The sequence below is a fragment of the Lactuca virosa genome, chromosome 3, assembly GCF_052849685.1.
Source record: "Lactuca virosa cultivar CGN04683 chromosome 3, Lactuca_virosa_CGN04683_v6, whole genome shotgun sequence".
NCBI lineage: Eukaryota > Viridiplantae > Streptophyta > Magnoliopsida > Asterales > Asteraceae > Lactuca > Lactuca virosa.
In genome coordinates, this window is record NC_136428.1 from 136,255,233 (window position 1) to 136,282,531 (window position 27,299).

Genomic DNA, 27,299 nt, shown 5'->3' on the forward strand with positions numbered 1-27,299 from the left:
GTCGGGCGTTTCAGTACCGGGACTTCGATAACACGAAGCCCCCGACTTTTGATGGGACCCAGGACCCGATAGTAGCCATGAGGTGGCTGTCAGATGTGGAGGGATGTTTCTTCACATGTTCATGTCCTACTAACCAGAAGGTCAGATGTGCCCTGAACCTGCTGAGGTATGGGGCAAAGGACCTATGGAGGTTGATGATTGGGTCTTACACTGATGATCAAAGAGCTGCAGTTATTTGGGAGCAGTTCAGGGATATGTTCCGCGCCCGCTACATTCCATGGGTCGAGCGGGAACGGTTAGCTCAGGAGTTCTTTGAGTTGAGACAGGATGGTGAGACGGTGACGGAGATCACCCGTATGTTCACGGAGAGGGCAATGTTCTGCCCGGAGTTTGCTTCTGAGCAGGCTCAGATGACACGTTATTTGAGCATGCTCAAGACTGACATCAGTCAGTTTGTTGCTACCCAGCGACGTGATACTTTGTTGGATTTATAGGAGGCCGCTAGGCGGTGTGAGCTAGAGATTGAGCTGCAGTTGAGGGAGCAGCGGCAGGCCCCGACACAGTCACAGTCGGCACCAAATCGGTCTAAGACCGTTGATTCCAGGTCAGGAGGCTAGCATGGCCGCACTTGTGGCAAGTGCGGGAAGGCTCATTCGGGGATTTGCAGATCTAGTAGTGGGTGCCACAAGTGTGGCAAGCAGGGCCACATTGCTAGGGATTGTAGGCAGCAGACTCCAGCTTTCGGGGTCAGACTATGTTACCATTGTGAGCAGGTGGGCCATATGAAGGCCTAGTGTCCCTTACAAGCCGCCAAGTCAGCGCAAGCTCCAGCACCGGCTACACTGAGGATTACTAACGGGAGTCAGGGTAGAGCAGCGCCCTTGAGGGCTCAGGGACGCGCCTTCCAGCTTACAGAAGAGGAGGCCAGTGCAGCACCAGACGAGGTTGCTGGTATGTTTCTATCCCTTATCTCACTGATTATATCTGTTTTATGCTTATATGTTTGTACCTATAATTAGGTACGTTTTTAGTGAACTACTTACCTACTTTGGTATTATTTGACTCGGGGGCGAGTCGGTCGTTTGTCTCTAAGACATCTAGTAGGGAGTTCGGTTTTCCAGTAGGAGAGCTAGAGTGTCCGTTGCGAGTCTCTATCGCCAACGAACACGGGGTTTCCGCTTCTTCGGTCTACCAGGGTTACGTGTTGGAGATCTTTGGGGTATATTTCCCGATAGACTTGATTCTGATTCCCATGGGGGAAGTGTGTGTAATCGTGGGTATGGACTGGCTTAGTCGCTTCGGTGCCATGATCGACTGCGAGGGTCAGCGAGTGGTATTTCGAACCCCAAGTGGGGGAGAATTAATTGTCTACGACGAGGGCACCAGATTGGGATCAGGGTTCTGTTCGGCTGCCAGGGCTCGGCAGTACATTCAGCACGGGTGTGAGGGATATTTAGCGTATGCGGTGGATACGCGGGTCAGGGATCAGATTCCAGTTTCAGAGGTTCCAGTAGTCAGGGAGTTTGATGGCGTATTCCCGGAGGAGTTACCCGGAGTACCTCCGGATAGGCAGGTCGAGTTTAGGATCGACCTAGTGCCAGGCGCGGCCCCTATCGCCAAAGCATCGTACCGATTAGCACCACCAGAGATGCAGGAGCTGCCATCACGGCTGCAATAGCTGCTTGGCAAGCAGTTCACACCAGAAGTGCATTGACTACCGGGAGTTGAACAAGTTGACGGTGAAGAACCGTTATCCACTCCCGAGGATAGATGTTCTTTTTGATCAGTTGCAGGGAGCATCTTGGTTCTCCAAGATAGACCTGAGGTCTGGGTACCATCAGGTCAGGGTTAGGGAGGAGGACGTGGAGAAGACCGCGTTTCAGACTCTTTATGGACATTACGAGTTCGTGGTGATGCCGTTTGGGCTCACCAACGCGCTAACAGTATTTATGGACCTGATGAATCGGGTTTGCAGACCGATGCTCGATTACTCGGTCATCGTGTTCATAGACAATATCTTGGTGTACTCCAAGAATAGAGAGCAGCATGAGGAGCATCTTCGAGAACTATTGGGAGTCTTGAGGCGAGAACGACTTTATGCCAAGTTCTCGAAATATGAGTTTTAGTTACGAGAGGTTTAGTTCCTTGGACATTTCGTTAACCAGGAGGGGATTTTGGATGATCCGGCAAAAATCGAGGCGGTTAGGCAATGGGAGGTTCCGAAATCTCACTCGGATATCAAGAGATTCTTGGGATTGGCAGGGTACTACTGGAGATTCATACATGATTTCTCCAAGATTGCAGTACCCCTTACTCGTCTGACGAGGAAGGGGGTAGATTTCCGGTGGGGATTTTGTGAGACCCTCAGACAGCGATTTTGCGAGGCTCCAGTCTTGACTCTCCCGGAGGGAGTTGAGGATTTTGTGGTATTCTGTGATGCATCCATCACAGGACTGGGAGCGGTCCTCATGCAGAGAGTACGGGTGATAGCCTACGTGTCACGGCAGTTGAAGCTGCATGAGACGAGATACCCTACTCATGATCTAGAGTTGGGAGCGGTGGTATTCGCTCTCAAGATTTGGAGACATTACCTTTATACGGTCCGTTGTACCATCTACACTGGCCACAAGAGTCTGAGGTACATCATGGATCAACCGAACCTGAACATGAGACAGCATAGGTCGCTTGACGTGGTCAAGGATTATGACTGCGAGATCCTTTACCATCCTGGTAAAGCGAACGTGGTTGAGGACGCTCTGAGCCGCAAGTCAGATGGACCTTCTGCTCCAGCGATATGTATGAGGATATCAGTGGATTCTCCACTTGTGAGCTTGATCAGGGAAGCTCAGGCTGAGGGTATGCGACAGGAGAATTGGAAACTTGAGAGGATTAGGGGTGAGAACACCCGGTTTGTTCAGGATAGTCGGGGATTTTTGACCCGTTGCGGTCGGGTCTGGGTTCCGATGTCTGGTGGGGTCAGACAGACTATATTAGTGGGCCACCAAGATGTACCGGGATTTACGATTGAGTTACTGGTGGCCGTGCATGAAGCGAGAGATCGCTTGGTACGTTGAGAGGTGCTTAACCTGCAGGATGGCCAAGGCTGAGCACCAGAGGCCGCATGGCAAGCTGCAGCCTCTAGAGATTCCCATGTAGAAATGGGAGCAGATCACGATGGACTTCATCACCAAATTGTCAAGAACAGCAAGGGGGTTCGACGCTATATGGGTCATCGTGGATCAATTGACCAAGAATGTTCATTTTCTGCCCATTCGGGAGAGCTCATCGGCCGAGAAGCTGGCCCGATGTGTATATACGCAAGATTGTCGCTCACTATGGGGTTCCGGTCTCTATCGTTTAAGACTGTGATGTGCGGTTTACCTACCGTTTCTGACAGAAGTTCCACGAGGAGCTGGGAACGCAGATGCACTTTAGTAGAGCCTATCATCCGCAGACAGGCGACCAGAGTGAGCGGACCATACAGACTCTCGAGGATATGCTGAGAGCCTGCGTTATCGACTTCGGTGGGAGCTGGGACTCCTACCTACCCCTTGCAGAGTTATCCTATACCAACAACTTTCATTCCAGTATTGGTGCCACACCATATGAGTTGTTGTATGGACAGAGATGCCGCACCCTAGTCTGTTGGGACGAGGTTGGTCACAGGGTGATGGGTCGGACCGAGGTAGTCCTGTAGACTACCGAGATGATTCAAAAGATCAGACAGCGGTTGCAGACCGTACAGAGTCGGCAGAAGAGTTACGCCGACCGGCACCGATCGGAGTTGGAGTTTCAGGTCGGTGACATGGTACTCCTGAAGGTCTCACCCTAGAAGGGTGTGATTCACTTCAGGAAGAGGGGAAAGTTGGGTCCCCGATATATCGGTCCATTCAGGATCACTGCCAGGGTTGGCAAGGTGGCATATAGACTAGATCTCCCAGAGGAGCTTAGTCAGATTCATAGCACTTTCCATGTTTCATAATTGCGGAAGTGCATTCTGGATGAGGAGGCAGTTGTTTCATTAGATGATAATCAGGTCGATGAGCACCTGAATTACGTGGAGAGGCCAATGGCTGGTCTTGAGAAGAATGTGAAGGTTCTACGGAACATGGAAGTACCTTTGGTAAAGGTATATTGGCAGCATCGGAGGGGATCCGAGTGGACTTGGGAGTCGGAGGCAGAGATGCGGGAGCATTACCCCGAGTTATTCACTGCAGCAGACTTCGAGGACGAATTCTAGTTCAAGTGGGGGAGAATTGTAACACCCCGACTCCAATGTATAACTTTCAAAAGCTTTATATTCATTTTACTGAGGGAACTCGACGAGTTGGAGGCCCCAACTCGTCGTGTCGAACCTTGTTGGCCCGTGTGAATTATGACTTCTACTCAACAAGTCGGAGGACCCCGACTCGACAAGTAGGAGCTGGAAAATGAAACCCTAATTTTTAGGGTTTGCACCCTATTTAAGGACCATAAGTCCTTTCCTCCGGCCCCTTACTACCCTTTTGACGGTCAGAAGAACCCTAATCAGTCTAAGCTTTGTTCTTGAGTGTTTTGTGAGGCTTAAAGAGTGTTTTGGTGGATTTTGTGAAGAAGGCTTGAAGTCCATGGAGCTTGGAGCAAAGGGAAGCTTGTGGATCCGACTCTACTTCATCTTGGCATCATTTTGAAAGTAACAAGTCGTTACCTTGACTTATCTTTAGCTACATCTATACATGCATAGGTTTAGGGCCATTCTTAGCATATTTGTAAGTCAATTCGGGTATTGGCCATGTTCTGAAGTTGTAACTTCAGATCTTGACTCCTCTTGGTCCATATAGTCATAAAGTTATCAGATTTGGCAAGCATTGGCCCTTCTCTTTGGGTTAAAACTTTCATTTAGCTTGGTTTTGGCATTTAGGACCATGCATATACGTAAAGTTTGCAACTTTACGTGCAAACCATGCCCTAGGAGGTTAGATTTGCAATTTCGAGCTTTGGGGTAGCTTAAAAACGTCTTAACAAGAAACAGAATGAAGGGACTCGACGAGTCGGATGAAGATTGCCTGTATTGGTTCTGCATGAACTCGGCGAGTCAGTAAGAAGACTCGACGAGTCAGTTAGGGTTTTTCCCGACATTTGGACACGCATGGACTCGACGAGTTGGTTGGAAACTCGGCGACTTAACTAGGGGTTTTCGCAATTTCTCGAGTTCTGGAAGAACTCGACAAGTCATAAGCTGCACTCGACGAGTTGGGTCAACATGGACTGTTGACCTTGACTGTTGACTTTGACTTTGACCAAGGGTTCACCAGTTTGACTTCTAGGGTTATTTTAGTAAATTGGGAATTTATGGAAGTGGTCCTATGATGAATATAGGTGGTGGAGTTTGTGTATGTGATTTGAGAGTTTGATCTTATCACTACAGTTCGACATTGTGAGGTGATTTTTCCTCACTATACTCAAGGGTCTAAGGCACCTAGTCCGGCCCTTTTTGGATCGTTATCCTGATATGTTATATGATCGAGTATCGTATGGTCTGTTAGATTGGTATCCTGGTAGATAGGTTGTATTATGCTGTTATGATCTGTTAGAACGGTTTGTCTGTCTATAGACTGTTATGTGATTATCTGATATATGTGTACATGTTTGATTAGTGGTTGGGGCTTATCTGCTCTGTGCGAAAGCCAACAGACCTGGGCATTCCAACCCGATGGTTATGGGGCGTGAGTATTCCATCTCGAGGATGATTGGACTCGTAGTATGTGGGTATTCCAACCCGATAGTCATGGGCCGAGGGTATACCATCCCGAGGATGACTGGACCCGTAGTATGTTGGCATTCCAACCCGATGATTGAGGGCCTGGGGTATTCCAACCCGGTGGTGATTGGACCCATAGTATGTTGTTTGTGATTATGTGTATATTGATATGTATATGGCTATTTTGGGGGAACTCACTAAGCTTCGGGCTTGCAGTTGTTGATTATGTTTCAGGTACTTCCGATGATCGTGGGAAGGCGAAGGCGTGATCGTGCACCTCCTCTCATTTTTATGATCTTGGTTTCTGGGATACTCTGATGTCTAAACTATTTGAAAACAATCTGTAATAACTTAATGGTTTTGAATGATTGAAAAAGTTTTAAATTGGCCTGATTTTTTACTGCATTACATGCCAATATATTGTTTGACTCTGGAGCAAATTACTCCATTATATCGCATAAATTTGATGGAAAACTAGCATTGCCTATAGATAAACTTGATAGTGATCTAGTTGTAGAAGTTGCCAGTGGCAAATTCATACCTGTTAGCGATTGCATTACAAACATCGTCATCGACTTGAACGGGAATAAATTCCACGACGAATTGTTACCCATTGAGTTGAATGGTTTCGATATCGTACTGGGAATGGAATGGATTGGTGCGAACGATGCTGAAATACTATGCAGGAAGAAGATGGTGAGAGTAAACCCACCTGGAAAAGAGTCGTTTATGGTGTATGGGGACAAACGCAAAGTAAATTTTGGAATCATTTCCCTGATGAAAGCCAGTAAATGTTTGTCCAAAGGATGCACATCATACTTGGCATTTGTGATTGATACAAAGAATTAGAAGAAAGAGATACAAAGAATACCAATGGTGTGCGACTATCCAAAAGTCTTTCCCGAAGATATTCCTAGATTGCCCCCTGATAGACAAGTAGAGTTTCGGATAGACTTGTTGCCAGAATCGACACCAATAGCAAAAGCACTATACCGATTAGCACCAACAGAGATGAAGGATTTTATGATGCAAATTCAGGAGTTGTTGGACAAAGGTTTCATTAGACCTAGTTCATCACCCTGGGGAGCTCCGATGTTATTCATGAAGAAGAAGGATGGAAGCATGAGGATGTGCATAGACTATAGAGAGAGCTGAACAAGGCAACGGTGAAAAACAAGTATCCATTTCCAACGATTGATGACTTGTTCGATTAGCTGCAAGGTTCGAACTATTTCTCAAAGATCGATCTTAGGTCAGTATATCATCAGCTAAAGGTGAGAGAGCAATATATTGAGAAGACCACATTTAGAACAAGATACAGACACTATGAGTTCTTGGTTATGTCATTTTGACTAACCAATGCTCCAACAACATTTATGGATTTTATGAACAGGGTTTGTAAACGATTCCTTGATAAATTCGTGATAGTGTTCATAGATGACATTCTGATTTGCTCAAAGAGCCAGCAGGAGCATGGAAAGCACTTGCGAGAAGTATTAGATGTTTTGAAGAAGGAGAAGCTGTATGCAAAGTTCTCTAAATGTGATTTTTGTATTCGATAAGTCTAATTCTTGGGTCATGTGGTTAACCAAGAGGGAATAATGGTTGACCCAGCAAAGATTGAAGCTGTGATGAAATGGGAACGACCAAAAAGTCCCACTGAGATTCGAAGCTTTCTGGGATTAGCGGGATATTACTGAAGGTTTATCCAAGGCTTTTCTTCGATAGCTGCTCCATTGACAGCTTTGACGCATAAAGGAGCTACCTATACATGGAGTGAAAAACATGAAGAAGCATTCGAGAAATTAAAGAAGAAGTTGCGTGAAGCACCGATTCTTTCTTTACCTGACGGAGTTGAAGACTTCGCAGTCTATAGAGATGCATCTGGAGTTGGGTTAGGTTGTGTTCTGACCCAGAGAGATATGGTGATAACATATGCATCTCGACATTTGAAAGAGCACGAAAAGAACTACCCCACTCATGATCTGGAGTTGGCAGTGGTAGTATTCACATTAAAGATATAGAGGCATTATCTTTATGGCAAAAAGTGCAAACTCTTCACTGATCATAAATGTCTCCAGTATCTCTTTGATCAAAAGGAATTGAATATGAGGCAACGACACTGGCTAGAGTTACTCAAGGATTATGACTGTGAGATACTTTACCACCCTGGTAAAGCAAATGTCGTAGTTGATGCTCTAAGTCGAAAAGTAAACTTGGAAAGAAAAAGGCCAAGAGCATTAAGAATAGAAGTTGTCTCAACAATTGTGGAAAGCATTAAGAATGCTCAAGAAGAAGCTTTAGAGAAAAATGACCGGAAGGAAGAACGTTTAGGCAAAACGTTGGTATTCAGTACAAATAGCCAAGGATTAAAGGTATTCTAAGATAGGATTTGGGTGCCTAAGATGGGAGGAATAAGGGATCTTATGATGGAAGAAGCTCACAAGACCATGTACTCGATTCATCCCGACAGCACTAAGATGTATAGGAATCTGAAACCTTACTACTGGTGGCCGACGATGAAGCTCGATGTTGCAAAGTATGTGGAAGATTGTGTGACATGTGTGAGAGTTAAAGCACAACATCATAAACCATATAGGAGTTTAGAACCTTTACATGTACCCATGGGTAAATAAGAATACATCACCCTGGATTTTGTGACTAAACTACCCAGGACGAAGAGCGGTCACGACATGATCTAGGTAGTCGTGGATCGGTTTACAAAAAGTGCACACTTCATAGCAACCAATGAGAGTTGGTCTATGGATAAGCTTGAAAATGCTTACATGAAGGAGATAGTAAGACTTCACGGTGTTCCCTTAACGATTGTATCGGATCGCTACAGACGTTTCACATCAAGATTTTGGAAGAGTCTACAAGAGGAAATGGGTACAAAGTTGTGTTTAAGTACAGCCTACCTTCTACAAACTGATGGTCAGAGCGGAAGAACAATTCAAACATTGGAAGATATGTTAATAGCATGTACCTTATAATTTCAAGGTAACTGGGATGAGTATTTACCCCTGGTAGAGTTTTCCTACAACAATAGTTACCATTCAAGCATTAAGATGGCACTTTATCAAGCCTTGTATGGACAGAAGTGTCGTATGTCGTCTTGTTGGCTTGAGGCCAGAGAAAAGCAGTTTATGGGTCCCGAAATAGTCCATCAGACTGCTAAAAAGCTAAAGGTGATTAGAGAAAGGATGTTAGCAGCTCAAGATCGCCAAAAGAGTTATGCTGACAAGAAGCGACGACCAATGACATTCGAAGTTGGAGATTCGGTGTTGCTCAAAGTCTCACCATGGATGAGACTTATAAGATTTGGAAAGAGAGGAAAGTTGAGTCCAAGGTTTATTGGACCATTCAAGGTTCTTCAGAAGATTGGGAACCAAGCTTACAAGCTGGAATTGCCAGAAGAACTAGACGGTATTCATAGCACATTCCATGTGTGTTATTTGAGGAAGTTTACGGGATAAGTTCTCGATATAATTCCACTTTCTGAGTTAAGGATGGATGAAAATAAGAGGTAAATCGAAGAGCCTGAAGCAATTGTTGACCGTAAGAAGAAGAAGTTGCGATGCAAGATGGTCGAACTAGCGCTTGTGCGATGGAAACATACGATTGGGCCGAACCTCACCTGGGAAAAAAAGAGTGACACGGTGAGTCGCTATCCACATCTGTTTGCTGATGCATGATTCCGTGACGAAATCATCCTAAGGAGGAGAGAATTGTAACGCCCTCGTTTCTGGCTAAACATTAATATTATGATGTAATAGTTACGGTCAATAATTGTAACCTATTTGACGTAACAAAGAAGAATTATATGAATATTATGTGTTTCATAATTATTTTAATATAATAAAATAAGAAAAATCAGTCGAATCGCCCGATCCCGAAAATAGAAATTTCGTAGAAATCCGACTCCGTATAAATTAGATGTGATTTTTATAAGATATAAAACTCAGCCGCACACAAGGAATGTGTGATGTAAAAAGCTACGAACAGAATGGTTGATTTTTAGCTAAAGCCACCAAAAAGAAAATCGTAGTACCCTTTAAAATATGAATTTTGAGAAAAAGAATGCCAAAAACGGAATCCGTACAAGAGAGTTATGATTTTAGCAAAATCATTTAATTTTATAAAAATATGGACAAAAAAATAAAGTCAAAATTAGCCGACGGAGTCTAAAAGAAAGTTGTAGATCTCGTCAATAGCTACGCATTGATATAAAGAACGTCAAAAACGAAGTTCGTATAAATGAGTTATAATTTATAATAGCATATTTACATATTAAAATAAAGTATAAATCATATATATGTATACATATATATACATATGTATATATCATTAGAAAGGTATTGATGATGCGGTCGTTATAAGACTAGTGTTGAGTACTTTCGACATTAGTTTAGTACAAATATCGTTAAATCTATTTAAAATAGTATTATAAAGGGGTATCGAGTCATTTAAGTAACTATAGAGGGTGGTTTTTGAAAATTCAATTACTATAAATAAGAGCCTCTAGGCTCTCATATTTCTTGCACCGTTCTCTTGATGCAAGAATCTTTCTCTTCTTATCCCCAGAGCATTTTGGTCCCTCGTGATTCGACGTCTCTTTCTATAGTTTTAGTATAGCAAGGTGAGTGTTGAAGCGTACAAGAATCTTTTTAGAAAGATTCAGCAACGAACTTTTACCCCTGCAGAGCCTGACTCCTAGCTAAAACCCCCCTTGTACAAGAATCTCGTTATTATGAACCTATAAAAAATATATGTGCTAAGTATTATAAATTATAAAAAGTGTTGTTATAATACCTTTTAATTGCTCACGGTACGGGGAATCTAGTTTGAAGGGCCGCATAGGGTTGTTGGATTTCAGAAAAACTTAAATGCCAAAATGGTCTTACCCTCCGGTGTTTCATGTCTAGCCCCTATATGTACATTGTAGTTGAAAAGTATTGTTTAACACTTATATAATAAAAGAAAAACAATATTGCTCGTGGACCTTGAGTTAATAATAAATCTAGACTAATAATTAGTCGCAATAAATATTAGACTAAAATCTAGTGATAATGATATTGGGTTTCGTCGAAGGAAAATAAAATTGTTAAAAGCGAAGCACTGCCCGAGTTTGGAGTCATCATTTAAGAAGAGAGTGCATAGTTACTTTCATCTTACACATATATATGAAGTATTTACTATAAATTACTTGTTATGTGTTCATATTATCTGTGTTCTTGATATCTATGACGGATGAACAAAATAGACATGTTTTATTCGATTTAAACTGTATATATATATTTTATACCTATAAATATGATGGGTAAAGATGGGTAGATGATATAGATGATTAAATAAATAATGAGAAGCCTTGATGTTTAATCTGATTCAGTCATCTAGCGGAGTATAGATGACGACCACTGACTATTCTAGACAGTCTAGTGGAACGTTGGCAGGCTCGCAATCTGTAGTTGTTTTTGAACTATGTGTTCACCAGGTGTACTCCATCCCCCTCATGGTTGCCTTTGGGCATATATTGCTGAGGAATCCCCTAAGCAATGTTGTCCATCCCGATGATATTCCTTAGGCTAGGTCCCTTGATTTAGATGCTTTAGGGACAGAAAGTGAGCATAAAGGGAATGGGTAATTGTTAGGTGTGTCAAAGCCAACAAATAAAGGGGTATAAATGACTCCAAAAATACTACTACTTTGCACTAAAAATGTAATAAAAGGTAAGTAGGGTCGATCCATAGAGACACGAGATAAGTCCTTATACCCTTTTTGCGTAAGGTACAAATGATATCACAAAAGAAGGGGGGGTTAATTCAAACAAAAGACTGAAGTTATGAGTAAACAATTGATCAAATAAAATAAAATCAAGATTTATAAAATACTCCGACTCTATGCAAGACTAATTAGCGATGTGATTCAAAGCATGAAATGATATTTGTTTAATTGTATCTAAGTTGGTATTTAGAAATGCTAACAAGCTCTAGCAATTCATATTCATCATTTTAATTAATCAAAATAACCTCTTTGATTAATTCTAATCTAACCAATCTAATCTAAACAAGTTCTTAGAATTAGGTGGAAAGATTGCATTATGCTTTGTGTGAATTTTACCAACAACATTCAATAATCATCATAAGCTTGGGAGTGTAAGAATGTGTGAATTTGATTTACACCATAATTATTCTAAGAAAATTCAATTTAGTGTTTGTTACTTGTTCTATATTACAAAACGATTACGGATTTTGCATAATAGATAACTTGAATAAATCAACCCTAACTCAATTGGCCAAAAAGAACTAGAATTGAAACCAAACTTTCAATTAAAACAAAATCAAATTCACTAGATAGCATTTAAAACAAACACCAAGTCAAATGATTGAATTCACACACATAATAGTCAATACATGAAGTTGGACAGTTTAGGTTTCTAGCCACACATGACTAGAACAAAGCACAAACCTAGAAATTGAAATTAAAGTCTTACAAATTGAAATCCAAATGAAATCCAAGTGTTTCCAAGTATTAATTGTCTTCCAAATCCTCCATAAAATCGCCTCTAGAACTCCCAAAATCGACTTAACTCCTAATGGAACCGGTTGCACCCTTTTAGAAAGAAGAAAAACTGCTTTAAACTTACGACCACGTTTACACGGCTTGTGTAAATTAACACTACCATTTACATGGCCGTGTAGACACAAAAAGTACACTGCAGAATTTGGTCAGGCCTTCAAAGTACAATGCTCGAGAGTATGCGTTTACACGGCCCGTGTAAACACAAGGCTTCCATTTACATGGCCGTGTAAACCTCTAAAAAGCCAAAATCTTCATTTCTTTGATATCTTCCTCCTCGGTGCTCCGCAAGTCCCAAAACTTCATCTACATCTCTTATTCATCTCCTCAAGTAAGATCCTACCTCCAAAAGTCCATGAAATATCACAAAAGTGTGTGAATGAAATTGCCTCATGAAAAATCCCAAAAAAAAATGCAAAATGCATGAGTTTAAGCCTATATGCAATGCTTTTTTATGGAGTAAAACTACAAAATGGATGCATGAAATGCACTTAACAGTAATCGGGTTGAATGATTTGATGAAATTAATGAACTTAAATATTGTGTGTTAAAAACCCTATGTGCTCACCAGGCTCCTAAGCTTGACCCACTCGATTTCTTGTATTACAGGTAGTGGCAAAAGAGCACAGGAGTAGTGATCTGCTGAGAGATCAATGGATTATAGGCGAGTAGAATAATAGATGTTGTAAGGCTTGTACTATTTCTGTTTGTGCTTATGTATTGTATTGACAATGACATCCCGAGGTTTTTAATATAATAAAAATACATTTCTTCAGAAATGCTTTGATAAAATCTTTATCATATTTTTGCAAACAAAATTCCAAACATTTTCCTTAAAAAGGATACTCTGATTCTAAATAAAGCATAAACAAATCGGTCTTTTCTGGCCTTGAAATTGGGGATGACACAAGATACTCCTTAGATGCGATAACGTGGGAGACCTCTACCCAATAATTCCCACTGTTTTTTGCCCTTTTGACCACTACAACATCTCCTTGGCATCAACGCTTACAACATCCAGTTATTATATTTCTTGTAATAAAAACGATGTTTTGTTATCTTGTAATTCTTGACGCCTAGGCATACATACTCGTTTACTTTTTCTTTCTTCTAATAATAATGCCAATGAGTTGTTTGAAATTGTGCATTTTGAATTATGGACCACACCCATTCTTAGTACTAGTGGTATCAAATACTATATCATATTTCTTGATAAATATTCACATTTTCTAAGGGTCTACCGTCTTTGCAACAAATCATATGTTTTTAGCAAATTCCTCCATTTTGGTGCCTATGTCAAAAACCAATTTAAAATTTAAATTAAAACCTTCCAATGTGACCATGGTGGTGAATTTGATAATCACAAATTTCACTCATTATTTCACAAAAATGGCATCAAATTTCACTTTTCTTGCCCCCGAACGTCCCAACAAAATGGTAGATCAGAACACATGATTCGGTCTATAAATAATGTCATTTAGACCCTTATTTTCATGTGCACATACCTCCTACCTATTGGGTGGAAGCCCTCCACACGGCGTGTCATCTTCTCAACCTTATACCTTCCACTACCATTCAAAATAACATCATTTTTACTGAACTTTTTGGTAAAAAGCCCTTATATTCTCATCTAAGAGTCTTTAGATGCCTTTGCTACCCTCTTATACCTACCTCATGTAAACTACAACCCCGATCCACCCTATGTATATTCCCCAGATATCCCTCCTGATACTGTGGATTCTGATTCCTTGACCTTCATACCCGAAAAATAATAATCTCAAGGCATGTAACTTTTGACAAAACCATATTTCCTTCCAAATCAATGAAACCTGCATCACCACCTTCCTATACCTTTATTGATGTCTTCCTATCATCTCCACTCACTCCCGCTACCTCTACCCCACCCATGGATCCGCCATCTACCCCACTAAATCCGTCGCACCTTCTCCATCTACTCGATAACCCTCAAAACAGCTCCCCTACCAACAGCCCCCTCCTTAACGATAACCCTCATTTCAGCCCCTCATCTTCTTTGTCCTCTAGTTCTATCCATCCTTCGTCTCCCCCCACTAACTATCCACCTAATATTCCCCTCCTCACTCACTTTATGACCACTCGTGCTCAATGTAGCATTTTTAAACCAATTTTTAAACTTAACTTACACACTACAACCGAGTCTCTTGATGTGTGTGGAATATAACAGGTTTTAATCCTACTAACTTAGACACAAAATAAACACACGAAAGGCAGTGTACCTATCGATTAGCAGTTTAGTTCAGGTAAGTAGGGTATCGAACACAGGGAACGGTAAACAATTAAAATAAATTCTAATATTATCTAAATAAAACAAGTAATAGAAAAAGGGTTTTCTCTAGTTTTGCAAGACTAGAAACTTAGTAATCAAATAACACTCAAACAAAAGACAATTAACAACTAAGGGAACAAAAGACAACTAGATTCAATAAGATAAAGAGACTTCTGTTCAGATTTGATTCACTTATTCCTATGGTTGATTTCGTGGCAAGTGCAATGGATTAATATATCAATGGTTACCGATTTCTAATGTGATTAGGTTCATGTTCACTATTACTAATCCTTAGCAAACAAATTAATTCAAACAGTGATAAGTTGATTAAACTAACAAGTTTCCTAGTATTCAGTTCGGATCAAGTAAGACTTGTAATTTTAGTTAACCAAATTTGTCAATTCAATCAACTCATATGTGGTTGTTCATCACACATGCTCGCACATCAACTTACTTGTTTTCTAGTTAACCCTAGGTTCATGTTCACTAATCTTAGGCATACAATATTGTTTTCACAAAAACCATACGATACAAGCAATTAAGAAGATGTTCATGCAACTTAATAAACTTGATTATTAACAGAAAATAATTATTGTCAACACATAAGGGTCTTTAACAAGCTTAACAAGACAATTCACCAAATCAAATTAATCCAAGCCATAAAATCAAACCATATTCATAAGTTTATCTAGTCTAAATAGAAGTAAAGAATTTTTAGCTCATATCTACAGCAAATAACAAACTAAAAACGAAATCTAATGATTGAAACATGGTTCATGCAAAAGAGTAAGATAAAAGTAATGTTTGTTTGCCTTTGATCTCTTCAAAATTGACTTCTAGCTTGAATTCTCGAAAACCACAGCTCTAAGAACCCTTCTGGCCTCCAAAAATCGTCCAAAGCTTCCAGAATTAGTTAGGGTTTCCAATGAAAGTGATCCTATATATAGATTCTGAAAACAAAGCCAACTCGACGAGTTTTTTGACCCAACTCGTCGAGTTGGTCATTAAAATCCCGTGTACAGCAAGTCAGCGTCAAGAATCACGAACTTTCTGATCAACTCGTCGAGTTGATTGCCCACTCGTCGAGTTCGTTTGGAATCAACATCTTCTTAAAACACGAAACTCTCCCGAAATCGTGTCTAGTTTTCAGAACATTTTGAATCTAGTCAACCGGAGTTACGATTCATGAGATATGGCCAAAACACTGACAAGGGGTCAAGCTGTCCAGCAACATTCTTCTTTCTTCAAAATCCACGATCCAAGCTTCCAATCGCCAATTCCGCTTCATTTTCCTTCCGAGCATGTCTTTATTGCTAAAAACGAAATTTTAAAACTAATTAAGAATCCTTTGTTCATTAAATGACATAAAATCAACATAAAGTATTAAGATAATACATGAATTTTATAACTAAATATGCCCATATCATCTCTATTACCCGACTCCCACTTATATGCACTTAAAGACCCAATTTGGAATTGTGCCATGAAAACTGAATTTAATGCTCTTATGTCTAATGGCACGTGGGTACTTGTACCTAGACCAAAGGATATTAATATAGTCCATTCTATGTGGTTGTTTAAAAAGAAATATAATGTATATGGCTCTTTAGATCGGTACAAAGCTCGCCTTGTGGAAAACGGTAAAAGCCAGAGACCAGAGATTCATTGTGATGATATATTTAGTCGGGTTGTCAAACCAGCCACCATCTATAACGTCATTAGCCTTGACACTTCTCGCAAATGGCTGGTGCAACAACTTGATGTGAAAAAACACATTCTTACAAGACAACCTTAATGAAACCATTTACATACACCGACCCCCTCGGTTTCAAAACCCTCAGTTTCCGGATCATGTGTGCCACCTTAAAAAGTCTTTATATGGTTTAAACAGGCACCAAGGGCATGGTTTAATCGTTTTGCTTCTTTCATCATCAAACGTGGATTTTTACACATCAAAACATATTTATCTTTATTTATCTTCATATATGGAACCGCCACTGCCTACATGCCATTATATGTAGATGATATTCTTCTCACAACATCATCCACATCTCTACTTCATAAAATCATCAAACTCTTGGTTGCGGAGTTTGCTATGACTGATCTCGGTTCTCTATCCTACTTATTGGGTATTTCGACTACCTCCAACAAAGAGGGATTATTTTTATATCAGCTTAAATATGCTATGGAGGTTCTTGAACGAGCAAATATTTTGAATTGTAATCTGTGTCCGATACCTGCTGATATGCAAGCCAAACTCGGTGCTTCCTGTCCACTCGTTGCTGACCCCACTCTTTTCCGCAACCTTGTTGGAGGCTTACAGTATTTAACTTTTACCAGACCATATATCTCTTTTGTTGTGCAATAGATTTGCCTCTACATGCATAACCCGCGTGAACCTCATTTCCATGATTTAAAACACATTCAACATTACATACGTGGTACCTTGGATCTCGGCCTCCAGCTACATCACTCTACACCCACTGATCTTATTAGCTATTTCAAATACTGATTGAGGAGGATGCGCTTCTACTGGACGATCTACCAGTGGATATTGTGTCTTGTGTCTTGTTAGGCGACAACTTGGTCTCCTAGTTTTCCAAACGCCAACCAACAGTCCCACGATCTCGTGTTGAAGTTGAATACCGCGGTGTTGCCATTGCGGCATCGGAGACTTGTTGGATACGCAATCTTTTGTGTGAATTACATACCCACATTCCTAAAGCTACTATTGTGTATTGTGACAATATTAGTGCAATTTAGCTCTCCACAAATCCGGCTCAACATCAAAGGACGAAACACATTGAAATTGACATCCATTTTGTTTGATACAAAGTCGCTACCAATTAAGTACGTGTTCTTCTCGTCCCTCTGTTCTTCAGCATGTTGATATCTTAACTAAAGAGATGCATACTTCCTTCTTATCATATTTTAGGAACAGTTTGAGCATCTGGAGTGCTCCTACCGCTCGAACTGCGGGGGGTATTAATGTATATTGTGTATCATTCCTTGTATTATATTATAGCCCATTAGTTAGTCCAGTTGTATTAACTCCTAAGCCGGTTTTATTTTTGTGCATATACTTCTTTGTTTAATGAATTCGGTATGGAAGACTATTCACCGAACACTTGTTAGCATAAACTAGATCGAATCATGTTATTAGATCATCAAGATATAAATAAAATACATACCTTTTATCCATTGATTGATTGTATCGTCTTCTTGATCCAAAATTTAGACGACAAACAAAAACTTGTGTATGGTGGTCTTCCTCGATCAACAAAGACTCTTAATGTTTTTTCAAGCAATCTATGATGATGCGGATCAAAGATTGTACAAGAAATTGGTGTGTCTTTGTATGTTTTGGACCATCCGTAATTTATACCTAAATGTTTAGAGTCTTCGTTAAACTCTAATTAATAATAATATATTTTATTACTTTTAATCTAGAATTGAATAGCAATTTGTAACTCGTGTAAAATCCGTTAAATAATAATATGTATATATATTATTATAACTTTCTAACACTTCCCACCAAACCGAGTGAGGAAGAGAGCACTAATCATTTCATCCCATCGTTGGGATAACTAGTTTGGTCACGTAGACCTAACAAAGTCCAAATCCAAATAATTTTTCAAAATTAGCATAACGCTCCCATGTTTTGTCAATGATATCAAAGTTGTAGTGCATAACGCACCATCCCAAAAGAGCTACACTGGCCAATATCATGAGACTAAGGGGTGCCCATAATTGTGAATCCAGCTACAAACTGCATGATCAATCGACATGTAACAAAGCACAACATGTAAGTAATAGAAACTGTCCATCTAACGCAAAGACAAATTAATAAAGGTGACATGCACTACATAATGAAAGTATGAAGAATGGATTTCATGTCCTACAATACATATAGTTGAAATCATCACGCATGTACCAGATGAGTCAAATCATACGCAAAATGATAAAATAACATACATGCATGATATCACAAAATTCTAATCATATGAAGTGACACATCGTGTAGAATGATGTCGATCATTATTTTTAAAAAGGTAAGTAACTTTTAATCAATTTTTATCTCCTAACATCATCTAATCAATCATTACTTTTCATTTGACATCAATTTTTTTTTCCTTTTTGTTTTTTTTGTTTTTTTTCTTTTATTTTATATTTTAATATTATTATTATTATTATTATAATAATAAATTTCGATAACCATATAAAATTCGGAAAAAATTTTAAAATCCGGACAACATTATAAAATTCCAACAGCTATATAAAATGGAACAAAAGAAAAGTTTGTCTTTATTTTACAAACAAACCGATACCATTATGGTCTATTGATAAATTACAATTCATCCTAACCATTATGTAATGGTTGATTATAAGGAGCATATCCAATGTCTGATTTCCAGACTTCTCCGTACATACAAATCAGAATATCCGGCAGCATGCAGAGATGAATTTACATACAACTAAGGTGGGTCACTTGACCTACCTTTTTTTTAACAAGTTATATATAATAGTTTTTAGTGACCTACCATATAAAAATTAAATGAACCACCTTATTATTTTTGGTAAAGAAAAAAAATATGAATAAGATTTTAAAGCCCATATCCTATAAGTTAATAGACCAATATTTTTATTTAGGGTATATTCTAATATACATAATATAATACAAATTAAATCAAAAAAAATTGAGTTAAGATCGGCGGCATTCCATTGACAGGAGAGTTTAAGTTTTTCTTTCATTCAAGCACTTTGGGGAATTGGGAATTTGAGATATCCTACTAGTCTTAAGCCACACAACACAATAGGTAAATATTCATCTTTTTTAAACAATAAAATATGAAGGAATTGTATTTTCAATTCCTTTTTCATCTAAAACCACAACATGAGTAATGATAATTTTTATTCACAGTTTGGCCGTTCAAATGTATATAATTTAGGTTTTTTTTTTAATATATTGTTTCATACTCTTAATACTCTTAATGTGATATGATTATTTGATTGTTGTTTCTTTTAGAAATTAAAATCAAGGATGTCTTTATTCAAGTTTTTTCAAAAGAATGATAAAAAACAGTTGAAGATGATAATGAGCAACATAAGCATATGAGAGTTGATTTAAGTTCACTACCTGTTGATCCGGCAGAACGACCGGGTATAGAATGCTATCATGTGAATCAAAGAGATGAAATTAGAAGGGCATACTTGAAAAAAGGTCTTTTCCAACCTCAAAACTACAAGTTTCCACAAAGTGCTTTTGGAGGTAAACAACGAAGATTCAATATATCTTGGTTTGATGAAAACAAATATTGGTTAGAATATAGTATAAAAGAGAACGCCTCATTTTGCTTATGTTGTTATCTATTCAAATCCGATATACCAAACCAAGGTGGATCAGATCATTTTGTGAAATCTGGATTCAAAGCTTGGAATAGGAAATCAGGACTAGATGATCATAAAGCTGGAACTCCACACAATATTGCTGTCCAAAAGTGTCAAAATTTAATGAACCAAAGGCAATCCATAACATCTGCTTTTGAGAAACAAACCACTTTACAAGAAAAAGAATATCGTACCCGTTTAAATGCTTCATTTGATTGTGTTAGATTCCTATTGCGTCAAGGATTAGCATTTTGTGGTCATGACGAGAAGGACGACTCAGATAATAAAGGTAACTTTCTTGAACTTTTACAATGGTTAGTTGATCGATGTGATGTGGTAGATCATGTTGTGTTAAAGAATGCTCCAAAAAATACACAATTGAAATGCAGTGATATCCAAAAAGATATCGTGCAGGCATGTTCAGATGCAGTTATGAATGTTATTAAGGAAGATATTGGAAAAGATTTTTTTGCAATTCTAGTAGACGAGTCACGTGATGTTTCTTGTAAAGAACAATTGGCATTAGTATTGATGTTTGTAAATAAAAAGGGGGAAGTTGTAGAAAGGTTTGTTGGCCTTAGACATGTTAGTGACACTTCAGCTTGGACACTAAAGGCTACCATTTATGATATGCTCTCAAAGTGGAATTTGAGTCCTACTAGCATTAGAGGGCAAGGCTATGATGGTGCTAGTAACATGAGTGGTGCATTTAATGGATTGAAGAGTTTGATTATGAATGAAACAAAATCTGCATACTTTATTCATTGTTTTGCTCACCAGCTACAGTTAGCCCTAGTGTTTGTTGCAAAAAATCACACAAAGGTTAATGATTTCTTTGATGCGGTTTCTCGGCTGTTAAACATTATTGGATCTTCTTACAAGCGACGAGATAATTTAAGAAAAAAACAAGCAGATAAAGTTATGGAAGCATTGGTTGAAGGTTTGCTTTATAATTGTACTAAATTTATTATTAAAATATTTTGTATTTATGTTATGCTAATTAATTATTTATATGGTAAATTTTAGGTGAACTTGAGAGTGGTACCGGTTTGAATCAAGAAGTGGGTATCAAATGACCATCTGATACTCGATGGGGTTCTCATTTTTCATCTCTATTGAATATCAAGAACATATATTCTTCCATTTGTGAAGTACTTGAAGACCTTGGTAAAGACAATAGTGACCGTGATCGTAAAGCTGAAGCAATTCGCATCTTAAGGTTATTAAAGTCCTTTGATTTTGTGTTGTGTATACATTAGATGGTTGATATCTTAGGAGTCACAGATCATCTGAATACAACATTACAAAGAAAAGATCAAGATATCATAAATGCCATGAATCAAGTAAGTAGCTCTAAAAAAGCAATTCAAGCAATTAGAGATTTAGGATGGGAACCACTTTTAGGGAATGTTACTTTATTTTGTGATAAACACGATGTTAGAATCGTAGATATGGAAGATGAATATTATGACGGATTCAGTCGTCGAAGAGGTTCACATGTTAGTAAAGTTTGATATTACCAACTTGATTTATTTATTGTGTTTTCTCATTTCCATATTAAAGATTCATTTTATTTTCAGGTTAATAGCTTGCACCACTATCATGTTGATGTATTTAAGGCGGTGATTGATATGCAACTTCAAGAGCTTAATCATCGCTTTAATGAAGCCAACACGAAATTACTTCTTTGCATAGCTTGTTTGTGCCCACGCGAGTCTTTCAAAGCCTTTGATTTGGATAAACTAATGGAAATGGCTACACTTTATCAGGAAGAGTTTCGAACAGAATACGATCTTCAAATTCTTGAAGTTGAAGTTAAAAATTACATTAAGGATGTGCGAGAAGGTGAAAGATTTAATCAATTGAAGAACATTGGGGAACTTGCCAAAAAGATGGTCGAAGTACAGAAGCATATAATATATCCTCAGGTTTATATTCTCTTGAAACTTGCATTGATCTTACCCGTTGCAACAGCAAGTGTGGAACGCGCATTTTCAGCAATGAAGTTGGTAAAGACCGATGTACGCAACAAAATGGGTGATTAATTTTTAAGTGATAGTTTGGTGTCATATATTGAAAAAATGTTTTAGGAAGTATTAGTAATGACACGATTGTGAAATTGTATCAAGCTATAAGACCTCGTCGGGTACAATTGTAATAATATTAAATCTTTTTTTTACTTATATAACTCAACCCGATCCGAACCCGCAATAGATTTTTTTTTTTGATATTTTTTGTCTATTTAATTTAAATAGTGAACTATGTGGTTTTAGGTTCTAGACTCGCCACTGGCAGCATGGGTATACAATTGCTCAATTAAATGCTTTCAATCCGCATAACACACAAAGCAAATGTAATATCGAATTAATTAATATGCGTGATAAATAAAGAGAAACTTTGCTTTTGTTCCGTTTTATATACCCGTTCGAATTTTATAATGTCGTCTAAATTTTTAATGTCGTCCGAATTTTATATGGTTATCGAAAAAATAATAATAATAATAATAATAAAGAATTAAAAACAAAAAAAAAAACAAAATTGAGGAAAAAAACAACAAAAAAGAAAAAAATCAAATCAGATGAAGGAATTGAAAAAAAGAGGAAGAGTACTTATAGCATTAGCCTTTTTAAAATATGTAAATAAGAACAACATGATTTCAATTAATTATTTTAAAAATATGTAAATAATAACACAGAATATTTTTTTGGTAAAGTAAAGAGTATTTCAGTAAAATGACATGTTAAACTTAATACATAAACCAATGTTAAAATACGTGTTTACGCTTTAAACTTTATATAGAAAAAGTTATAAATGTTACTTTTATTATATTTACGCTTGTTAGAAAAAGAATTTTTGACCAAACAAATGTTTTTTAAAATGGTTTTGTAAACAAATTTGATAAATATATTAATATCAAAAAATTTAAAAAAAAAATCAAAAAATTATATTAAAAGAACAGTAGAAAAAACATTTATTTAAATATTTTTAAAACTACACCTAAATAAAATTTAAAAAAACATTTATTTGGTTAAAAACTCAATATTGTTTTTATGCTTACCCATGTCTGAGGAATAACTCAAAATCGCTAAAGCTTAATCACGGGATGATTCTCGGCGTAGCCATTGCCCTTAAAGTCGAAATACAATTCTGTTGTTGTAAACCTAAGAACATATTTTCTATAATTAGGTAAAATAGTTATAATAATCATTCAAACATAAAATAATAATAAAAAAAAAATCCTAAATGGGACCAATGACAAGTTATGGATATAAAAAAGAATTGATCATCGTCAATTACTAAATGTTATCATAAGTAATAAAGTCAAACTGAACAACTAAGCACTAAAACCTAAGCATACAATTTATATTTGGAAAATGACATATACGCCCTATAAATTTTTTAAGGTTAACTTTTTTTCATTTAACTTTTTAAGTGGCTTTACGAGGGAACAAACTCGTGCACTATCTGTCTTTTTAGTCCTCTTGACTTGTTATAACCGGTTTGAGTGCCACATACCAAAAACTTGGGACCATTTCTTTCTGTTCATCATTTTCCTCTATGTTAAAATGGAAGAGTTTGAAACAAAGGCAGTCGATCGAGAATGAAGAGGAATGCAACCAAAATCAGAAAAGCGGGAAGCACTTCGGTGCCTATTTGATTCGACGAAGGTGAAGAACGAAAGCAGAAAAGCTGCAATCGATGGCTTGGTCGGCGAGGGCTGCTCCAGCAGCTCTCGTTTGTCTCATTTGTCTAGCAGAAAACATGAAAGGAAAAGGGCCAAGGCGGATCAACGACTTCAGAGGGGGTGTTTGTCTTTGAAATCGACCGGTAAGGTGGAGGGTGGGACTAAAACCGATTTTTGGAGATCAAGCTTTTAAATCGAGGTTGTAGAGACTGAAAAGGATAGCAACAGCCGTATGGATTGTTCTGGTGACCTCTAGATTGTTCCCTTCCGGTCCGACCAGCAGGAATACGAAGGGGAAAGAGGCAGATCGGTGATGGGAAGACTGCAAAGACCGGCAGAAGGAGGTGGGGAGGTCGATTTCCAGTGGCCTTCAACTTCGATTTGGTCATCTTCATGGCCGATCTCACTACTAGAAAAACAGCCTTTTACGACGCGCAATGCGTGTCGTAAAACGCTCAGACGACACGCAAATGCGCGTCAAGGAAGGCCCTGTCATAACGAGAGACGACGCGCTTTTGCGCGTCGTCTATTTACGACGCGCATTTACGACGCGCTCTTACGACACGCAATGTGTGTCAAGGAAGGCCCTGTCATAAAGAACACGACACGCATTTGCGTGTCGTAATCTTACGACGCACATTTACGACGCGCATTGCGTATCATTAAAGCCCCTATCATAAAGAAAGACGACACACATTTTTGCGTGTCATAAAGTTAAATGTTTTAAAATTTATATATTTTGATAGATTAACTAATTTTCAAATTAAATAACACATTAAAAATCTCATAATACAAAATAAAATACGATAAATAACAAAGATAATTCATTTCACTAATATGTCAAATACAAATAATTATTCCAATAGTGAGTAAATGTTATAAAAAAATGAACTCAAGAGAAGCAGAATTTATATACAATTGCATTATCTAGCTTGCTATGTGCCAACAACTCTGTGTGTGTTTGCTTTTGCTTGAGTCTCGTTTCCTTCAAAGCTTCTAGCCATGCCAAAGTATGATATCTTAGGGTTCATGTCCAAATCAAGTAAAACATTGCTAGCTTAAATTCATCAAGTCCTTGGCGTGAAGTCTTAGATAGAAGCTTAACTGCAATCTCCAATCCTTCTAGCAGACCCTAAAGATCATTATTGGCCATGTAGCAGGATCAACCTGCCAAAATTGGATAAGTTAAGAATATGCAATAAGATTGGTGAAAAGACATAAATGCCCCTACCTTGTATTCAACAGTAGCAATGTTTTGGCAGGAACTGGAATTGAAGAAGAATTGGAATTTGTCACGCGTTTGGTTGGCAGAAGATCCAATTACAAAGTTTTATGATAACCATCATACTACAACGTTAATAATGGGTCTTAGATTGCGTATGCTTGTATATTTGTAGAAATTGGAATTGAAATAACATGAATTTATGGAATCACTGGTAGGATTTTGTGAATCAAATGGAATTCAATTCCAATTCCTGAGTAGTGCATACTGATATTTATATCTCCCACACCATCAACAATGGATTACTTTTCATCATCCTTTTTCACTGATTCCTTATTCTGTAACTCTTTCACTTTGCGATATTCATCATAGTGTGCCTTTCTTTTTTTCCTAAAGCTTCTTGCACTCTTCCCACCTTCATCATCTGAACCCTCATCATATCATGAGTTTAATTTTAATTTTTTTTCAATAAAAGAAAAAGCAAAAGGGTGAAGATGAAGGAAGTAGGAAGAACCTAGATCATGATCCATGGCATCTACTTCATCTTCATCATCTGAAGATGTCTATCCAGAATGGGTGTTACTGTTGCTACTAGAAGATGCCATCTCATTCAGTGCTGAACGAATTGCTTCAGCATTCAGTCTGATGTTGCTGTTATCATCTCCTTCAAGGAAACTACCAGAGCCCCCAATAGGAGATAAAGATCCTACAACAAGTCAACAACACTTGAATTAATTTACATAACAAATTAATAATTAATTTAAATTTAATGGAATTTATAAAAACCAAAATTTTATAAATTTTCAACATATACACCTGTTATCATCTCATTCAGTAATGGTATTTATAAAAACCAAAATTTTAGGATGTTTGTTTTGTTATTAGACCAAAAAGAAAAAAGAAATCTGAAACTTACTTACCAACATCAGGAGCATCAGATTCCCCTGAAGCAACCGCTTTTACAGCACAGGCTTCTGTTGATGCAACTCAGAATGTATGTGATAACGTCTATTTTATGCATATATTTATGATGTTTTCTTATTATTTTATACTATGTTTTTATGTTATTTAGAACTAAAAGATACTTAATATGTTTTGAAATATTCAATTACAGTTAAAATGGGAGCTGGAATACAAAAGGAGGAAAAAGGAGCTAAAAAGACGCAAAAAGGATATTGTTGGCAGATTGACCCCTCTTCAGTGTTTCGGATATATCTGATGACTCATAAGTCCGATTTGTGAGATTCAAATTGTTTTGAAAACAAGACGAAATTTCCTACGATTTATGGGAGAGGGCCTTTTTGCTAATTGGGCATTTATCTTATCCAAAATCAACCTTGAAGATGAAGCATAAAAGGTGGACGAAAATTCCCTCCAAGTTACTTATTCCCCAAGCACCACTTACCTTATTTTTACTTGCTTAATCCCTAAGCCACAATTAGTTTCCTTATTCTAATCCAACTCTAATATTCCATATTAATTCCATCTCCATTCAACTATAAATACCCCATATCAGTCCACCATTTTTCATAATCTATGATATTCCACTTCGACTTGTGCGGCAAGAAAACTTCATAACTGCCGTTTTGAGGGTCTAGAAGGCGGCCGGAAGGCCGTCAAGCTGATATGGAGCAAAGATCCAATGTGATGCCACTATGTGTTTACTTTCTGATTTTGGTGTTAAAACCATTTGCTTTGTGTTTATGATTAGATGAAACCTTGATTTATGGATTAATTGCTATTTGGATTGTTTTATTCATGTTTAATTTATCTTGTTAAGCTTGTTAAAGATACTTATGTATTGATGATAATTATTTTTTGTTAAATATCAAGTTATTGAGTTGCATGAACATCTTCTTAATTGCTTGAATCATATAGTTTTGTAAACATAAGATTATATGCCTAGGAATAGTGAACACGAAACTAGGGTTAACTGGAAAATAATGAAGTTAATGTGTGAGCATGTGTGATGACCAACCACATATAAGTTGATTGAATTGACAAATTTAATTAACTATTATTACAAGTCTTGCTTGATACGAACTGAACACTAGGAAACATGTTAGTTTAATCAATTGATCACTGATTGAATTGACTTGTTTGCTAAAGGATTAGTAATAGTGAACATGAACCTAATCATTTTAGAAATCGGTGAACATGAATAAACAAATCTGTGTGTGCAATTATCTACGATTTTAAGATGTAATCTGTCTAAACCAAGATACCTAAAGAGATTTGTCTTCTGTCAGTTTATCGAGATTTGTCTTCTATCATTTTAAGATGCATTGCGGTATAGTGGTATCAATATGCTTTGGATTATTTCCACTAGATTCACACAGTGTTTGATCATCAGCCCAACTCACGGACTGATTTGTCCTAC

At 37.9% G+C, this 27,299-nt stretch overlaps 1 protein-coding gene and 1 long non-coding RNA gene across 2 annotated transcripts; one reads left to right on the forward strand and one right to left on the reverse strand.

Moving 5' to 3' along the window:
• The first annotated feature begins 16,038 nt into the window (after positions 1-16,038).
• Positions 16,039-22,057, forward strand: LOC145164087 (uncharacterized). The gene is made up of 6 exons (XM_079082812.1): positions 16,039-16,371; positions 16,516-16,843; positions 19,708-20,952; positions 21,039-21,073; positions 21,272-21,511; positions 21,593-22,057. Exons 1-6 carry the CDS (start codon positions 16,039-16,041, stop codon positions 22,055-22,057), a joined length of 2,646 nt encoding a protein of 881 aa, XP_078938938.1.
• Positions 22,058-24,504: 2,447 nt separating this feature from the next.
• LOC145162629 (uncharacterized) lies at positions 24,505-24,977 on the reverse strand. Its single transcript, XR_013739216.1, has 2 exons — positions 24,929-24,977; positions 24,505-24,864 (listed from the first exon to the last, which is right to left on the reverse strand). It is a non-coding gene; the product is annotated as an uncharacterized LOC145162629 (long non-coding RNA).
• Positions 24,978-27,299: the final 2,322 nt, after the last annotated feature.

Coding starts and splice junctions, on each gene's coding strand:
- LOC145164087 (XM_079082812.1), top strand. CDS start 16,039: ATGCCCATATCATCTCTATTACCCGACTCCCACTTATATGCACTTAAA. Junction 20,953..21,038: donor TATGGAAGCATTGGTTGAAG/GTTTGCTTTATA, acceptor GGTAAATTTTAG/GTGAACTTGAGAGTGGTACC. Junction 21,074..21,271: donor GTACCGGTTTGAATCAAGAA/GTGGGTATCAAA, acceptor TGTATACATTAG/ATGGTTGATATCTTAGGAGT.